General features: G+C 35.1%; 1 protein-coding gene across 1 annotated transcript in view; it reads right to left on the bottom strand.

The window, feature by feature from the left end:
- LOC113894643 (alpha-S2-casein) overlaps window positions 1–13687 on the bottom strand; it is a 35160-nt gene extending 21473 nt beyond the window's left edge. The window contains exons 1-15 of the mRNA XM_027545311.1: window positions 13637–13687; window positions 11811–11837; window positions 11000–11020; window positions 10870–10911; window positions 10454–10480; window positions 9634–9660; window positions 9167–9193; window positions 8100–8123; window positions 7959–8003; window positions 7576–7698; window positions 7025–7051; window positions 5602–5628; window positions 3882–3905; window positions 3746–3790; window positions 2522–2641 (exon numbers count right to left, since the gene is read on the bottom strand). Coding sequence (XP_027401112.1) covers window positions 2522–2641; window positions 3746–3790; window positions 3882–3905; window positions 5602–5628; window positions 7025–7051; window positions 7576–7698; window positions 7959–8003; window positions 8100–8123; window positions 9167–9193; window positions 9634–9660; window positions 10454–10480; window positions 10870–10911; window positions 11000–11020; window positions 11811–11837; window positions 13637–13687 — 657 coding nt within the window. The remainder of the gene's footprint in view (window positions 1–2521; window positions 2642–3745; window positions 3791–3881; window positions 3906–5601; window positions 5629–7024; window positions 7052–7575; window positions 7699–7958; window positions 8004–8099; window positions 8124–9166; window positions 9194–9633; window positions 9661–10453; window positions 10481–10869; window positions 10912–10999; window positions 11021–11810; window positions 11838–13636) is intronic.
- Between the last annotated feature and the right edge of the window lie 756 nt (window positions 13688–14443).

Genomic DNA, 14443 nt, shown 5'->3' with positions numbered 1-14443 from the left:
AGGAACTCAAAAGTCTCTTGATGAAAGTGAAAGTGGAGAGTGAAGAAGTTGGCTTAAAGCCCAACATTCAGAAAACGAAGATCATGGCATCCAGTCCCACCACTTCATGGGAAATAGATGAGCAAACAGTGGAAATAGTGTCAGACTTTATTTTTCTGGGTTCCAAAATCACTGCAGATGGTGACTGCAGCCATGAAATTAAAAGACACTTACTCCTTGGAAGGAAAGTTATGACCAACCTAGATAGCATATTCAAAAGCAGAGACATTACTTTGCCAACAAAGGTTCGTCTAGTCAAGGCTATGGTTTTTCCTGTGGTCATGTATGGATGTGAGAGTTGGACTGTGAAGAAGGCTGAGCACCGAAGATTTGATGCTTTTGAACTGTGGTGTTGGAGAAGACTCTTGAGAGTCCCTTGGACTGCAAGGAGATCCAACCAGTCCATTCTGAAAGAGATCAGCCCTGGGATTTCTTTGGAAGGAATGATGCTAAAGCTGAAACTCCAGTACTTTGGCCACCTCATGTGAAGAGTTGACTCATTGGAAAAGACTCTGATGCTGGGAGGGATTGGGGGCAGAAGGAGAAAGGGACGCCAGAGGATGAGATGGCTGGATGGCATCACTAACTCGATGGACGTGAGTCTTGGTGAACTCCGGGAGTTGGTGATGGACAGGGAGGCCTGGCGTGCTGCGATTCGTGGGGTCACAAAGAGTTGGACACGACTGAGCGACTGATCTGATCTGATGTAGGTTTTTGTGAACATGAAATTTAATATAGGCAAAGGGCTTAGGATTGTGACAAGCATTGCAAGGCCAATAAATTAGTACCACTGTTACTACTGGTTTTTCTGAAACCTACTTTGTCCCATTGCAGAACACATACAAAGAACAAGAAATCCTGAGTGAGACAGAATGCTGAGATTGGAGATGACTTATATACTTCAAGGACAATATCAAGGAAAAAGTGACTACACAAAAAAGCAACATTGATGTATACTTGTTTCCATGACTGTTCATCATGGTTTTCAGGCAGTGTTTAAAATGTCAAAGAGAATCACTAGGAGAAGTAGGTTTTATGTGTTTAAAAAAATAATGATTTTTTCCAGAGAAAATAATGCTTGTTTTAAGCTAACTCGTGTACGAAAACTGTAGTGCATATCTTTCACCAAACTGAAATTCTGGGTCTGAGCTCTAAGGTGACAGGTTAACATCCCTGTGACCATTATGCTTGTGACAATTTCCACCCAGAACTCTTGCTTCTGACTGAATTTATCATCAGCTATAGAGAACCTTCTCTATAATTTATTTTCAAAATATTTATAAAATGCATGCAAATATACAGATCACTTACATTTGTGAATCCAGGAGGTATAAGCAAAATTTAAAATATTTCATAAACCAAGTATGACTTAAAGTTGAAGCTATATACTTCCCATATGGCGTTACTGTTAAGAACCTGCCTGCCAATGCAGGAGATGTAAGAGACATGGGTTTGATCCCTGGATCAGGAAGATTCCTTGGAAGAGGGCATGGCAACCCACTCTAGTATTCTTGCCTGGAGAATACCATGGAAGAGGAGCCTGGTGGGCTATAGTCGATAGGATCACACAGAGTCAGGCATGACTGAAGCAATTTAACATGCATGTATATTACTTAATATTAGTCATCCTTCACACAAAAATCCCAATTATTGTTTAAATTATAAGCCTAAAGCTACTTACCATAACCAGGTAGAAGCAGTTAATTCCAGAATCTTAAAGGTACCTCTTTAAAAAAGAAAGAAATAACATGTTTTAGCTAACTGCTTATAATAACAAACAAAAAGAATATTTACAACTCTGTGGAAATATTTAGAAAAAATTTTGGCACATTATATTCAAACTACAGATACTAAATTCTTATTTTCTCTAATCATGGGGAAGATATCTTTAAATGCTATATGTATATCCAATGAAGTAAATCATATTAAAAAATCCATATAAATGAAGCGACTTGCCCCAAATCAAAAGTTCATTTATGTCTGGTCTTCTGGATTCCAATCTTATATTTTTATATTAAATTCTTGGTTCTCTAGGTTCAATTTCCTGCTCTCTCCCTTATTCCTTATGTTAAAATACATTTCCTCAGTCACATTTTTTAAAAAATGAAACAAAGGAGAAATGTTAATTAGAGTTTGGTCGGGCTACTTTTTGGAATTTCAGATACTTTTGTGAAATGGAAGTAATATTTTCTATGCTGACCCACCTTCAGGAAATGCTGTAGAATCAACTGAAATAAGCAAATACTTATGAAATTTAAATCCAGTGCAAGCACAATGTATCATGCTAATTCTCTCTGCTTATTGTAGCTCTATTCATCCTATATGATTTATAATTCAATTTCCAGCCTAGAACATTCATTTAATTTTGTTTTAGCTTTTACTTTAGAACTTAGAATTTTATTTCCATATTTCATTTCCCTATCTTATTTTTATTACAAAAGACAACTCAGTTTTAAAATTAAAAATAAAAGGGAGAACTCACCACATAGGGAATAACCTTTGTCTTAGGTTGAATCCATGGCTTCATAGCTTTCTGATGCTGATAAACAGTCTTGAGATACTGGGGCAAGGCGAATTTCTGGTAACGCTGGCTGATTTTTTTCTAGGAAAATTATAATTATTCCATTATCCCATGTGTCAGAACACCTAGACCTAACCAAATAAAGTTTTACTTGGATAAATTCTAAATGATACCAAACAGACTTAAGCAAAGTAAAGTTTATTCATATAAAATTATGTTTACTTTTATAAAATAAATGGTAGGTTTAAAAATATTCTTTGGTTATTTCAATCTCTAGTGCCAAAATGCTTAAGTGGGAAAAAAAGAAAAAAAATATTTGTGTAAGAAGGCAAGGGGATAATTTCTTAACAGTGTCTTAGATGGCAGCTTCTTTTCCATACCTCGTGGAAATACCTTGGTCCTTAGAGTCATATAGAATGTGTGATTTAACTCAGTAGAATCTGCAACACTGAGCCAATTGTTAATCTCTGAGTGTCATTTATTTTATAGAAGTAAATGATAATATATTGCCTGTCACCTATTCTGTAATTCAGAGAAGGCAATGGCACCCCACTCCAGTACTTCTGCCTAGAAAATCCCATGGACGGAGGAGCCTGGTAGGCTGCAGTAGATGGGATCGCTAGAGTCGGACACGACTGAGCGACTTCACTTTCACTTTTCACTTTCATGCATTGGAGAAGGAAATGGCCACCCACTCCAGTGTTCTTGCCTGGAGAATCCCAGGGACAGGGGAGCCTGGTGGGCTGCCGTCTATGGGATCCCACAGAGTCGGACACGACTGAAGCGACTTAGCAGCAGCAGCAGCAGCAGCAGCATTCTGTAATTAAATATCCCTCTCCTCTGTGTTCTATTTTGAACCATTTATATGGGTACAACTATAGATTATTATAGAGATTAAACACAGTGGTACCTGTCTTCGGGATAATTTCCTATTTTTACAAAATGAAAAGTCAGTGAGTTTTTAGAATGACGGGTTGGGTGGATACGTGGCAATAGTACAGCTGCTACAATGGGAGAATGTTTTTGCAATAGTTTTCATAAAGTATAAGGAAGACTTATAGAAATTAGAATTTGTTTAAAAAAATGTGAGTTTTTTTGTTTTGCTTTGTTGTTGTTGAGAGGATTGTGGTTCAGTGGTATCCAAGCTGAGTCTGAGTGTGCTCAAATGTTTGTATAAAAATTTACCAGAAAATTTAGGCGATTCTTTTCTTCTTCAGTCAGTTTAGTTTTCTGTTAATAATAAAAATAAACTGCAATAAATACAAAAGCAAATATTATAGGATAGCATGTAATTAATTTTGTTTGAAGAGAAATTACTTACCTTAGTGAATACTTCTGTTGATTCCTTATGGAAAAAAAAAATGAAAATCAGCTTTACTTGAATAGCCCACCAGTAATTTTGTCTGCATCATTACAGTAGAAAACTAGAGCTAATTATTTTTAACAATTCAAGGCTAAATCACTGCTATCAAGTAACAAAGTGCTATTTTATAGAAATTTATTATGAATTTAATGAGTTTGAATATGCATTATCAGAGCATTCTCTGTGTCCATATGACAATTGACTGAAAGTATGTTTTGAGTTTCCATTTACGTATATTTTTCATATAATGTCAAATTCTCATCGAGTATAGCAGATGCAAAGCAAGGGAGTAGAGGAGAGAGGGAGAGGAGGGAAAACTAAAACAAAGCAGGCTCTTGAGGTATGTAGCAGAGCTTGCATATCCTTTCTGGGAAGACCATTGTTTTTTTAATGGCTGTGCCTCCCTGCGTGCTAAGTCACTTCAGTCCTATGTGACTCTTTGCAACTCTATGGACTATAGCCTGCCAGACTCCTCTGTCCATGGGATACTCCAGGCAAGAATACGGGAATGGGTTGCCATACCCTTCTTCAGTCAATCTTCTCAACCCAGTAATCAAATCTGTGTTTCTTGTCTCCTGCATTGGCAGGCTGGTTCTTTAGCGCTAGCGCCATCTGGGAAGCCCTTTTTAATGAGTATGGACTCCCAAATTGAAAGAAAAGGTAAGGCATGCTCCTAAAGCTCTCAATGAGGTTGATGTTGGACTGTGCCTCAGGCCATAAGACTGTGGGCCACAATCCATGTTTCATCCTCTCCTGGGATGTCTTCCCATTGCGTTTTTCCACGACTCATTCTAACACAGCAAGTGTTCTTGTAACTGTGATTTACACAACTCATAACCCAATCCAGTATTCAACCCCCTAAACAACCAGAGAGATTCAGGGTAGAACTATGGTGAAGGCAGTTGACAGGATGTTTATTCGGCATTGGCTTATTTGAAAAATGCCTGTTATTAATGAATCAGGGTCCAGCTGAACATTGTCAAAAGCATGGCTAGAACAGCTACTCAACCCTTTGGATGTACTTCCTTTCAGATCTCTAAAATGACTCTGAATCTGTGTATTTTTCTTACATGTGTTTTTATTTATTTTATTGGCTATTTTGATGTGGCTCTGTTAAAAAATTAAGTATTAGCAAATACCTAATGTGCTTAAAATAATTAACAGCAGAAAAGTGCAATAAACTAGTTGGTTGTTTATTTTAAATGTATATATTTTCTCACTGGATGAACTATTAGAAGATTCTGGGAGAAATAAAAAAATAGTCAAAATTTGGGGACCAAGACAATTGAATTTTTAGCAGTATAATTTTAACATTTGTGGAGTTTTAGTTCTTTCTCATTTTACAAAAAGAATAATAGTATAATAGGTAAAAAAGAATTGAAGTAAAATATCTAGCTCAAAAATAGTAAAAATTTGATTAAAAAAAAAAAGAAGCAGTGGAAATAATATAAAACTTTTGTGATATAGAAAAGTCTTGTTCACATGGAAGGCCTTAATTGAAAGAATTCAAGACAATTGAGAGGAACAGAGTTAAGTGCTGGAAAAATATAATATTTTTAAATAACTTACAAATATAACTCTATTTTATTAAAAGCAGAATGTTTCAGATAAGCCTAATTATTGATATTAGATTTTGAAAATATTAATTAAAATAGCTTCTATAGAAATAATATCTTACCATGTCAACGGTCTTCTTTGAATTTTCCTTAAAAAATAAAAGAATTAGACATTTAATTCCCACTGTATTGTCTATACATAATTTCCTTTTGACTATATTTAGAAATACTCCTCTTTTATAAAGAATAATTCAATTTATTTTTATTGCTTTGTAAATCACTGTTGTATCCCAAGAGTCTAACATAATGTAAAGGGCATAATGCTGGCTAAATGCATATTTCTTAAGTGAATGATGAATGACATATCTCATCAATGAATCAATAAATACATAAATACATTTTATCTGACTGGTATGCATAACCACATTGTCTCCTGATTATATTTATGCAAATAAATAATATTTTATAACTAACAACATAAAAAGTAATTTCTTAACTGTATTTAATGTAAGTGGTTTTGACTTGCTTCCTGAGAGGAGTTGGCAGATACCTTAAGAAAAAATTGAAATGATACATTTTAGTCTTACTTATGAAATTTCGGAGAAGGCGATGGCACCCCACTCCAGTGCTCTTGCCTGGAAAATCCCATGGACGGAGGGGCCTGGTGGGCTATAGTCCACGGAGTCGCTAGGAGTCGGACACGACTGAGCGACTTCACTTTCGCTTTTCACTTTCATGCATTGGAAAAGGCAATGGCACCCCACTCCAGCACTCTTGCTTGGAAAATCCCATGGATGGATGAGCCTGGTGGGCTACAGTCCATGGGGTCGCTAGGAGTTGGACACGACTGAGCGACTTCACTTTCACTTTTCACTTTCATGCATTGGAGAAGGAAATGGCAACCCACTCCAGTGTTCTTGCCTGGAGAATCCCAGGGACCGGGGAGCCTGGTGGGCTGCCGTCTGTGGGGTCGCACAGAGTCGGACATGACTGAAGTGACTTAGCAGCATGAAATTTCTATTTCTCTTTTCTCAAATATTTTATTCGTTATGAAGTAGGAATAAAACTAGGCAATTTCTTGTGTGATGTGAAAATGTGTTTAATTATGTGTGATGTGCAGGAAGACACTTGGATAACAGCAATTTATATGGATCTGAATTAATTTGAGTTCTTATTTCAGAATAATACATTGGATTTCTCCCACTCTGTTTCTAAAATTTAAGATCTATACCAGGTCTCATGGTGTGATAGTAATATTAATGGTGAGTTATAAAAAGAGAAGTAGTAATAGCATTTTGACAAAGTATACTAGCACAGATCCAATCTTTGTATCCTTCAATGTGTACATTTTTGTTCTGCCTTCCCCAGATTTTTCTTAGGGATCTAAAGTTCCAGTTTTTCAATCGGAAAGATTTTTTCAATTTTTATGTAAATCCAGATTTATTGCTTAAGCAACTACATCAAAGACTGTCTAGTACAGTGTATAATAAGTCAATAATATCTTACTAGTTATCAGATTATTGCCTTTGGAGGTAAATGCCTTACCTCACTGGTGGAGAGCTGCTCTCTGTTCTATAACCAAAAAAAAAAAAAAAAAGGACCATGAAAACTTTCATTATTTATTCCTCATATGAGAAAAATTCCTTAAGACAGACTGTTTTATGAAAGAAAGTGGTAGAGAGAACCTGGAACCTAGGTAAATTACTTCATTTCTTTATATTTTCTTAACAAAGCAATCTTTTTGTTACATGAAATTAATGATTACTGTCTCCTCTTAGAGAATTGTTTGAGAAGCCAAGCAAAATGATATAGAAGCAAACTCTTAAGACAGGTATGTTCAATTTAAATTAAATTACTTATTTGTCACTATGGTTGCTATTGTTATTTGTTACTTTACTTGAGCTATTTTTTGTTTGTGATTTAATTTCTGGACTATAAGATTTTTACAGTTGTTCTACTTTCTAAGTTAAAACTTGTCTCTTTGGGACATTTTATCTTTAGACATTTTACAAATCTTTATCCTGAACTCATCCCTCACCAAAAACAAAAAGAAAAACAAATAAACAAGAAACAACATATAAAAAAGCAGCACTCACCAGAGTGGGAGTAATGGGAACAGCATTTCTCTTAACCTGATCCCATGGGTTCAAAACAATTGGACCTTGATACAGATACTGGAGATACTGGGGGAACTTCTGATAAAACTGATTGATTTCATTCTAGAGAGAAAGAAAATTATCAATATTTATTCCAGTATTGAATCTTCTCTATGTGTCAAAAGTAGATTATAGAAGAACCAAGTTTCTTAGAACTTTATTTAATTAGATAATTTATACAACATGGCAAATTTACCTAACAAGGGTTGTTTAGTAACATAAAATTTTCTGTAACTGGGATGGAATAGTTATGTGAACATTCGAGGAGAAGCAGTGGTACGATGACTGTTTACTTGAAGTTATAATTTGTATGAGAACTTTACCAGTGCTTTCTGGTAGTGCTTATCGTCCACAGTAATCTTAACTTCCTGTTAAGAAAACAAAACACTTGTTATAAAAATATACAAAAAGAAAACAAATCTGGGCGATATGAATTTCATTTTATTTGAATGAAAATTAGTTACCTCTGTGGCAACTTCAGCAGATTCCTTCGGGGGAAGAAAAGGAGGATTAACTTAACTTTCATGATTTAGTCTTAGCATTGTACTAGAGTAGAAAGGGCAATTCATTAAGTATATTTAGAATCCAAGCTACTACTACTGAGAAATTACAGTATTTATTCAGTTCAGTTCAGTTTAGTAGCTCAGTCGGGTCCGACTCTTTGCGACCCCATGAATCGCAGCACACCAGGCCTCCCTGTCTATCACCAACTCCCGGAGTTTACCCAAACTCATGTCCATCGAATCGGTGATGCCATCCAGCCATCTCATCCTCTGTCGTCCCCTTCTCCTCCAGCCCCCAGTCCCTCCCAGCAGCAGGGTCTTTCCCAATGAGTCAAGTCTTCGCATGAGGTGGCCAAAATATTGGAGTTACAGTGTTTATTAGAGATTCAATAAGTTGAAAATTCAGAGTCCTCAGTTTCAAAGAAATAACATGTGACTGAAAACATGTTTAATTTTAAAGTTTTCATCAACTCTACATTATTCATTCAATATCAAATGCTTAAGCAGTGTAGACAGGTGACAAACAAGGTTACAAAGTCGGCCTAGTGAGATGTGGCAAACTGAATCCAGCATATCCTTTCTAGATGACACATTGGTATCTATAGGAGGCCATTGGCTCTCCATTCCAGACAGACCCGTGGCCTAGAAAAACACTAAAGCAGCCTTCCTAGATGTTAAGTAGGAAGTCTTCAGGCTGTGCCTCAAGGCTCTGAGCCAAGGCTATGGTTCTCCCTTTCCCAGACAGCTTTCCTCATTGTACTCATTGCTTGGCTATTTCTATCAATACCAGAGCATGTCTTTACTTCTTTCCTCTGGCGTCAGATATTTGATATCTCTGTGAAAGAACACCTATGTACACCAGGGTGTAGATAGTCACTTCCCAGTCTCCCCAGTATGACATTAAGTTTGGGTAAATGATTTCTCCATTGCTCACCCTATTTGCGATGTTAACAACAAATTACTACACACTGCTGAAAATCTATTTTGGATGAACTTGCTATTTGATGTTAAAAGAAAAGGTCTCTTACCTCACTAGATGAGCCGATAGAATATTCCTTGAAAAAAATAATATATACAATATAAATCTGGTTACCAGAAGAAATGCAAACATTATTCTTTGCATGTTAATATTTACTCCGGATATGTCTCTTATTACAAACATGATCATTAGTATGATAAGTTAAAAGGATTAAAATAAAAGCAATGCAACCAGGCTTCTTGGCTGCTTGTTTTTAATCACCTTTAGCAAATAAGTGGAAGAGATAAAAATGATCATATATTTAAATGTAAGTGGCTCAAGAGAATACACAGTGATTTAGGTGGACATTACGCAAGTGGACAGGGAAAAACTGTCATTTTGAAGCAACTTATAAATCATTTTTCAGTTTACTAAAAAAGGAAATTTAAACATGTTCCCATATGCCATTACTAATTTTAGAATATTACATATTGGTAATATGAACAAAAAATGTTCACATGTATAAAAATTTCTCACCTCTTCATTTGCGTTCCTTACAACTTCCTTAAAGAGAGAAGAAAAATAATTAGATGTATTTCCCCTCAGCATTGCTATACTAATTTCTCCTGAATATAAAAGGAAAAATTTCTCTCTCATTAAGAGATGCATTAGACTGGATTCGCTTTCATTGTATGAGTTTTGTATAAGTTATAAAAGAATTTCCTATTTGATGACAGTGGTATTTATTTTTGTTTACTGTGCTTATTGTTGTATCCGCAGCGAGTCTCATAATTATTATTGTATTCCTACAGACTGAGATAATGTTGGGGACATAGTTCTTGTTGAATAAAAGATTTATCAAGTGAATGAATGAATATACAAGATACCTTTAGGCAGGGCATGGATAGGTTTTTCTTTCTCATTTTAATAGTCATTTCTTATTGTGTATTAGGAAAAATACATCAGTAGGCCAACTGACATGCTTTAGGAAGCAAATATGTATTGTTTCTATAATAAATTGATTGAGTCAGTTTTAAGAAAATATTGCAACAGAAAAAGAATTTTAAAAAAGAATAAAATAAGTTTGATACTGAAAAACACTAAAAGATAAGTTCTTCATTCTTCATAGATTCTGGGAATCAAATGTGTTAGTTGATTCATGCAAAGATATATTTTCTTCATTTAATTTAGTCATAGAATTGAGAAGACTAATTTTGGTCTCATTGTTTAAAGATAATCTTGGTTTTCAAGTTTGATTGATTTGAAATATATTTTCCAAATAGAGGTTAATTTCAGTGTAGTTCAAATACTATAATATTTTACTTCACGTTATGCTACAGATGTGAAATCTGTATACCTTGCAGAATGTGGAGCAAAGGTTCTCCTAAAAGAAAACAAAGCCAAAAGGATATAACATTTATTGAAATGTAGTGTAATACATACATCTTGAGCATACAGTTATAGCAAAGAAAATATGATTTTGTGAACAAAAGAGTACAGAATTAAGGAAGAAAAGTAAAGATGATGAATCTTTAACAAGAAATTCTTTCAAAGATATTCTGCTTTAACATTGTGGCTCAAAAATGGCTCTCAAATCTTTTCCCAGAATTCCTTTCATTAGTATATAGCATTTAAACAAAACAATGAAAACATCACCATTTTCACAATCACAATCATAATTCTCTTTTTGACTGAATGAGAAAGAGATCGATGTTTGATAGAAAAGCTGTCTCATCAGTGAAAGATTAATAGTCTAAAGTAATCAAACTTTACCTTGCTGGGATTAATGGCCATATTCTTTTCCTGCTTATATGTCTACAAAATAAATAAATTTATTTTATAACTTTGATTAAATAAAGAAAGTTAAAATATATTATATTTGACTTAAGAATTTGGTACTTACTTCCTGGGAGATGATAGATTCCTTAGAAAAAGAAAGACAACATTACTCATTTACCTAAATTGAATTCATATTAGCTTAATAATATATCAATCTACAACCATTATCTATGGAGTAGATAACATATTAGTCTTTTCCTGAATTACTGAACAAAATTAACTGATGTTTCACACCCTCTACATAACTATTATATTTCATATACCTAACTCATTTTGCATTGTGCTTTGGGTTATGAATATCTGAATCAAAAACTTTACTAAGTATCATCCACAGGGAAGAAAAAATAGGTTTTCTATTTCCTCTGTACAATTTTCAGTGTTTTTTTCATATTATTATTATCACATTTTTTTTCTGTCTTTTGAAGAGAGATTAAAAACATCACAGGAAAACAAGAAACTGCTTAGGTGACACTGGCGGTAACGGTGGGAACCTATTATGTACCCATAGCTGGGAAGTCATTTAGGAAGTAGCATGGAATATGGCTCCAGAAGAGCTTTAGTCCTTTTTGCAGAAACATAGAATGGATCCCTGTCACTGTACTCCCAAAATATTCATCATGACTTGTGAACATACCTCATTAATACTGAGACATCTTCAGAAAAAAATGCACTAATCTAATCTTGGTGACTTGAATGTGAAGATTTTTGGTCTTTATTCCTCTCTATATACCTTTTCGTTATGGTCGCACTTCCAATTTTCTCTAATTCTACAGTTCTAGACTCACTGGAGAAAAATTATTTTAAAGACAATAGTTTAGGTCATATTCTGTTTTTACTAACCTAAAAGATTTTCTGTTGATACTAAAGTATCTTACCTCACTGGAGGAGACATGTTCCATCGTCTACAAACAAAAGCAAATACAGTTCTCAGTTTTATGGTAGATTTAAAATGCCAAGGTATCTCACTATTTTGTTTTGTTTTTATCATTATTCCTGTTTGTTTTGATGGCAAGAGACTTTTAGGAATTTGTTTCTGGAAATGTATGATGTTTAGTTGAATTTTTTCATTATTATTATAACATTATATCCTATAATATTACCAGCAAATCATTTTGTATGTCAAACAAATCCTTTTTATAGCTTAATGTAGTTCTTGCTTTTAGGAAGTGTTGGGTTCTTAGTTTACCCTATCACAGTTTAAAACATAATTTATGTGCACATGAGCTACAGAATCTTAAAATGTTTATAATACCATGATATTTTGTTTTATTTAGTTTTTGTTAATTGCTAGATTTAGTTACTCTTAAGGGAAAGACTGAGGACAATTACTGATTTACAGAGAAGAGTAATTAAGACTAGGAGATTATAAATAAGAAACAATGAAACTTGGTGTAAAACTGACCACTGAAGCTTATTTTATCTTATATTCATCTAACAGGAATTCTTACTGTAGCTAAGCTCTTGGCTTGGCTTTAGAGACTAACAAAGTTTTCAAGATTGATGTGTGAGGTGTGGAAATGGAAAGGAAGCAAAGAACTCTGGTCACCCTGATGATACCGTACATCTGAAAAGTGAAAGTGAATGAAAGCATCTGACTCTGCGACCCTCTGGACTGTGTAGTCCATGGAATTCTCCGGGTCAGAATACTGGAGTGGTTAGTCTTTCCCTTCTCAAGGGGATCTTCCCAACCTTGGTATCGAACCCAGGTCTCCAGCACTGCAGGCGGATTCTTTAGCAACTGAGCCACAAGAAAAGCCCAATCTGAACTGAGTGAGAACTGGGCATGGGAGAGGTGTTGGCAGCACACACTGCAGGGTAAGGGAAGAAGCCCAGTTGCTCCTGAGGGAGCTAACAGATTACAAGCCTGTATCTTCAAAGCGCTTCATGTGAAGCATCTAGTCCTTCTTTATCATTGTATGATATGAATATTTCTGTAACATTCTCACTAGAAGATGTTGCTTTGAGAAATGAAGGGTTGACTTTGCATTAGGTTATCTGGCAAGTCATTTTCAAAGTGTACTGTTTAGTCTCTCAGTTGTGTTTGACTCTTTGCAACTCACGGCCTGTAGCCTGCCAAGCTCTTCTGTTCAAGGAATTCTCCAGGCAAGAATACTAGAGTGGGTTGCCATTTCCTTCTCCATGGGATCTTCCTGACCCAGGGATGGAGCTGGAGTCTCCTGCATTGCAGGTGGGTTCTTTACCACTGAGCCACCTGGGAAGCCCAACTCCTAAAGTTAGCACTATTCAACACATCATTTGCAAAGGATCCTTGTTGCTGAGCTTCTGCAGTCAAGAATGATGAAATTCTGACATATGCTTGAGATGGTTTGGGAATCTACATTTTCTCTGTGACTCTCCTGAACTTTAAAAGAAGTCCTTGTTATGGTTCCATGTTTCTTACTTGTAAGAAGTGATTCTTGGAGTGAAAATATTTCCCCAATAAATTCAAATGTTTACGGAAGAAAGTGTACGTTTTTTAACTTCGAACTAAAACTCTTTCCAATCCTAGAAGGAGAACACTTTAGAAGTGGTATTTTTGTCCATCTTCATAACTTACATAAGGCAGGGCCAAGGCCGTCTTTGATTATAGGTTTCAAAGTTTATACACTCCCTCTCTATTCCCTGCTGTCTACTCCTTATAAACAATTTAATATTCTTATATTTACATAATATATTCTCATCTGTATCTTATTATACTTACATTCTTTGCAAGGGCAACAGCCAAAAGGCAGGTAAAGATGAAGAACTTCATGTTTACTTTGTCCTGTGAGATAGACAAGAAGCTAATTAATAACAGTTTTACTCTCCTTATAATCACACATTTCCTCATTAATTATGTATTAAATTATCTTCAGATAATTAGAAAAGGGCAATGAAGACTGATAAAAGTAGATTCATTGAGAAACACATGGATTTGAATACGATGAGTTCTTTACAAGAAGAAATTAACACAACAAAATGTAAAACCCGGAGAAGGAAATGTAAAATCTTAATTTCTAAATTGTGGAGGCTCATTTGGGCATACCAAATTAGTGGCATAATTGACCCTATGTATAATAGCTAAATTATTTATTAATTTATCCACTTATTCAATGACTACTTGCTATGTCAGGTACTATTCCAGACATAAAGATACAGTGATGAAAAATAATGATGTTTATACTAAAATGCCATATTTTTTTTTACAATTCTTCTTAAATCTTATGGAGAATCATATCAGAAATGCAAAAAACAACAGAAATCTTTTTAAAATCAGATTTCAGGTGAGCCAAAACCTGGAGCCTGCCTCCCTCATAATGGGAAGAATTGGCAGGTGAAAAGAACACTGTGGTGGGGACAAGAAGCCTGCTGATCCCAGCTCAGAAGCCTGCTGATCCCAGCTCAGCCTGGGACAGGCTTCTGAACCTTGAGCAAGTCACTGAACATCACTGAACCTGACAGAATAACCACCAAACGAGATTTTTAACTAAGAAGATTTGATTTCTAAGATCCCCTCCAGCTCAATCTC

This window comes from Bos indicus x Bos taurus, chromosome 6 (genome assembly GCF_003369695.1).
Source record: "Bos indicus x Bos taurus breed Angus x Brahman F1 hybrid chromosome 6, Bos_hybrid_MaternalHap_v2.0, whole genome shotgun sequence".
Taxonomy (NCBI): domain Eukaryota; kingdom Metazoa; phylum Chordata; class Mammalia; order Artiodactyla; family Bovidae; genus Bos; species Bos indicus x Bos taurus.
Note: the sequence above shows the minus strand (reverse complement) of the source record. Positions and strands in the feature narration are given on the sequence as shown.